This window comes from Arachis ipaensis, chromosome B08 (genome assembly GCF_000816755.2).
Source record: "Arachis ipaensis cultivar K30076 chromosome B08, Araip1.1, whole genome shotgun sequence".
Classification (NCBI taxonomy): domain Eukaryota; kingdom Viridiplantae; phylum Streptophyta; class Magnoliopsida; order Fabales; family Fabaceae; genus Arachis; species Arachis ipaensis.
In genome coordinates, this window is record NC_029792.2 from 2,390,535 (window position 1) to 2,394,093 (window position 3,559).

The 3,559-nt window shown below is 32.8% G+C and overlaps 1 protein-coding gene across 4 annotated transcripts in view; it reads right to left on the bottom strand.

Moving 5' to 3' along the window:
* LOC107613777 overlaps window positions 1–1,588 on the bottom strand; it is a 4,226-nt gene extending 2,638 nt beyond the window's left edge. Inside the window, exons 1-3 of one of the 4 annotated variants that reach the window (XM_016315929.2) lie at window positions 1,087–1,588; window positions 863–1,009; window positions 469–760 (exon numbers count right to left, since the gene is read on the bottom strand). In XM_016315929.2, the coding sequence (XP_016171415.1) occupies window positions 469–760; window positions 863–1,009; window positions 1,087–1,290 (643 nt within the window). In that variant the 5' untranslated portion in view covers window positions 1,291–1,588. Of the gene's footprint in view, window positions 1–468; window positions 779–862; window positions 1,010–1,086 lie in introns of all 4 variants that reach the window. The other 3 variants (XM_016315930.2, XM_016315927.2, XM_016315928.2) reach the window with 3 other exon arrangements.

Below are 3,559 nucleotides of genomic sequence, written 5' to 3' on the forward strand. Positions count from 1 at the left end.
TGATATTTAATACGGATAGAATATTTTTAAAAATCAATATACATTAAGTTTCTACGCACTGGCGCACTGCACTCACACACATCTCATGATACATAATTATCACTACTCCATAAATCATAATTACATTGAATTTTATACTAATAAGTAATAACTATTAAATTTGATAACTATACAAAAGAAAAAGAAAGAAAGAAACTTAAACCACACATTTTATATTAGTTCTAGTTTAATCTGTGTTAAAAGTCAAAAGTCAAAACCATTTACTTACATGAAATTTCTCAAAAGATAAAAGTGATAGATGATGAGATGGATAATATTAAGTAGAAAATAAAAAAAAAAAATAGTTAAAATTTATTTTATTTAATATTAATTAATTATTATAATAATTAATAAATATTAAATAAGATAAATTATGATTGTATTTTGCTGATTTTCTTTAGTTATCAAGCATTTTCGTATTATTATTACCTTGTTTGGCGGTTGAATGTGGTGGGGGAGTGGTGGCGGTGGCGGCACGAGGCAAGAAAACTCCGGTGCCACCTCTTGAAGCGGAACTACCAAGGAAGAGTGCCCTCATGCCTCCACCACATTGCTGCTGCAGAAGCAGAGGAGCTGGCCGTGGAGGCGGACGAATCCTCCTTCCAAGGCCGCCGCCACCACCACCTTTACCTTTCTGCTGCTGACACAAAGAGTCGTCGTGATTTTGTTCTCTGTCCTCGGATTCACTCATCAGTTTCTGCTTCAATGAAAGAACCTGCTCCTGCTTTAACCGTGACAACTGTTCATTATAATCACATAGGAATTAAGTTAGCAACGAAATTAATGAAATTAGAAGAAGCGTTATGAGGTGTGACGATCTTACTTCAATGGCTCTGATTTGTTCGTGGATGAGAGATTGGTAGGAGCAGAGTCCCTTGGGTGTAGGTGGCGGCGAGGGTTCTTGAGAGGAAGCTTCAGATGGCAAAGGTGACCAGAGAGTTGATTGCGGTGAAGCCATCAAGTCCCATGACTTTAAAAAGAGGAGAGGAAGTTGTTAAAATGAAAACTGAAAAAACAACAAGAGAGAGAGAGGAGGAAGAAGAATACAAGTTGTGATGAGAAATCGTATTTGTCATGATGATCATCGTGATGATGATCTTGAAGCAAGAAGCGATCCATGTGGTGAGTTAGTTCCGCGATGAGATCATCTTCCTTATGGTGAAATTCCTCTGGTGGCAGGTTTGGAGAAAGAAGATGTTGTTGTTGTTGTTGATGATGTTGAGAAGGTAGTGAAGTGTCATCAGCAGCCATAATAATAATAATCACAACTGACTAAAAGGAGATGAAGTTGATGATGGAGAAGGAGAAAAAGGAGAAGAAGGAGAAGCAGGGTATAATGATTACATAGTGTGTGCTCTGTTTTGGGGTGAGGTTAGTCAGACAGTGAGACGTGCCTATTTAATTGGTTTAGAAAAGTGGGGTGTTTGAGAAGAGACTAGTTGAAACCAAAAACGGAGACTTGGCTAAATCAATGAGAGGAGTCAGGTGATGCCATGCTTTTTAAAATGTTTGCAACCGGAATATATATCAACCACCCTCATATATGAATTTCATCGGAGGGTTTATAAAGTGATGGATTAATAGATCGGAAAAATTTAGGGCCAGCAATTTTTATGTTTTTTTGTCAGCACTTAACTATTAAAATAAAAGTGAGTGATCTCTCACTATTAGATGTAATCTCACACCATTAAAAATACTATTAATAGACAATTGATGATTACAAAACACCAAAATTACTAACCCCTAACATTCTTCTTAATAGCTCAAGAAACAGTTAAATAGTTAATTTTTGATGTGTATATAACAATTTTTTTTTCTGTAAACTCGATCAATTTTTTTTAAACAAAAATAGGGTTAGAATAACCTTGAAGTACACATGAAGCCTCAAATCTTAAAAACATACCTTATTTGTAAAATTATCTGTCACTTTGTTAGTTTCTCGATATAGTATTTACGACGTGAATCCAAAATTATTATCTTGTTATAACTAATTCCTTTTGATGAACAGATGCGGTTTTATAGAAAGATAAATATTAGAGATTTTATTGAAAGATATAATTTGTCTAGCATGGATTTTCATATTCAGACCTCAAATCAATATCACTGTCAAAGATAATATGTTAATTAGCAAGCCATTTTTTAGTTTGATATATGTTGGGTTTAGTAGTTGGACGGTATATTTATCCACCTGTATTAATATTACTCACCAGTCACCAGCCATTCCAAATGACATAATCTTTCCATGCTCAATTAAGAGATTGCGGATTCGAATCTTCTTTCTTTGATAAAAAAAAAAAAACATAGTTGATTTACATTACATGCTAACCACTTCCAACAAATTGATCACACCCCCTCCCCCTCTATTAACTAATTTATTTATTTATGCTATTGTCTATATGTTTTGTTTTTGTTTTTTATTCCCTGAATAATAATACTTTCAGTTGATTTGGTGTAGTATTGCAGGTCATTATTTTCTTTGCAAGAAATTAAAGAAGATAGAACAACAAGTAATAGTGTTGCCTCTTCAAACGTGGGAGAGTATTGCGTTTCATTATGGCAACCACACACCAGAAATCATATATAATAGAATGCATAGACACCAAATCGCACGCAAATATATAATAGGAAACTATGAGCTTATGTCTGGATAAGTTTAATAATTCATATCTTCAATAGTAGTCAATATATAAAATTTGCTATGAGCTAATGAAATAATACGATTTATAATTTATAAAAGATTATGTGTATCATGTCCTTCAATCCTTCGCCTTCAATGACGCATTGTAATCAGGTGAACTATTAATTAATACATGATGAGTTTGTATATTTCTATTTTTGCCTACTAAATTTGGTATTACTTAATCAACTTGATTTGGTCCAGTGGTCAATTCACTCTTTCGTTTAAACAAGTGCTGTGAGTTCAAATTCTGCCATATGCATGCAGCAATCCATTAATAAACAGTAGACTCTTAAATAGAGCTCAGATTCGCTTGAAGTCTGTACCAGATTTCGAGTTTCGCGAATGCCAAATCCACCTTTTCTTTTATTCTTTCTCTTTTCTAACTTATTCTATTCGATTCGAATTCTAAAAAAAAAATAGGAGGAATTTTTGATATTTTTTTCGATTTTGAATCCTCTTCACCCCTTCTTGCGACAATAACTATAATTAAAAAAATAGAATATCAATGCATCCGGAAAAAAACGATTGATTTCGATCAATAGACCCGCTAAAGCTCCGAACCATAGAGTACTTACCACTAGTACCACGAAGAGATATGTTTTAAGATCTCGCATTTTTAATCTTTCCTTTTTCTTTATTTCAATTTCTAATACATAATTTTATATAGGACTATCAAAAAATAGTTATTTTGTTAATAACCACTTAAATTTTTTGTCAAATTCTTAATTCAAATTTAAAATGTACAACGATTCATTCGATAGCTTTTTTGTTTTCTAATAAAAAGGGATCTATTTCTGCTCGAATATTCCATAAAAATGAAATAGATTTTTATGTTTGAAA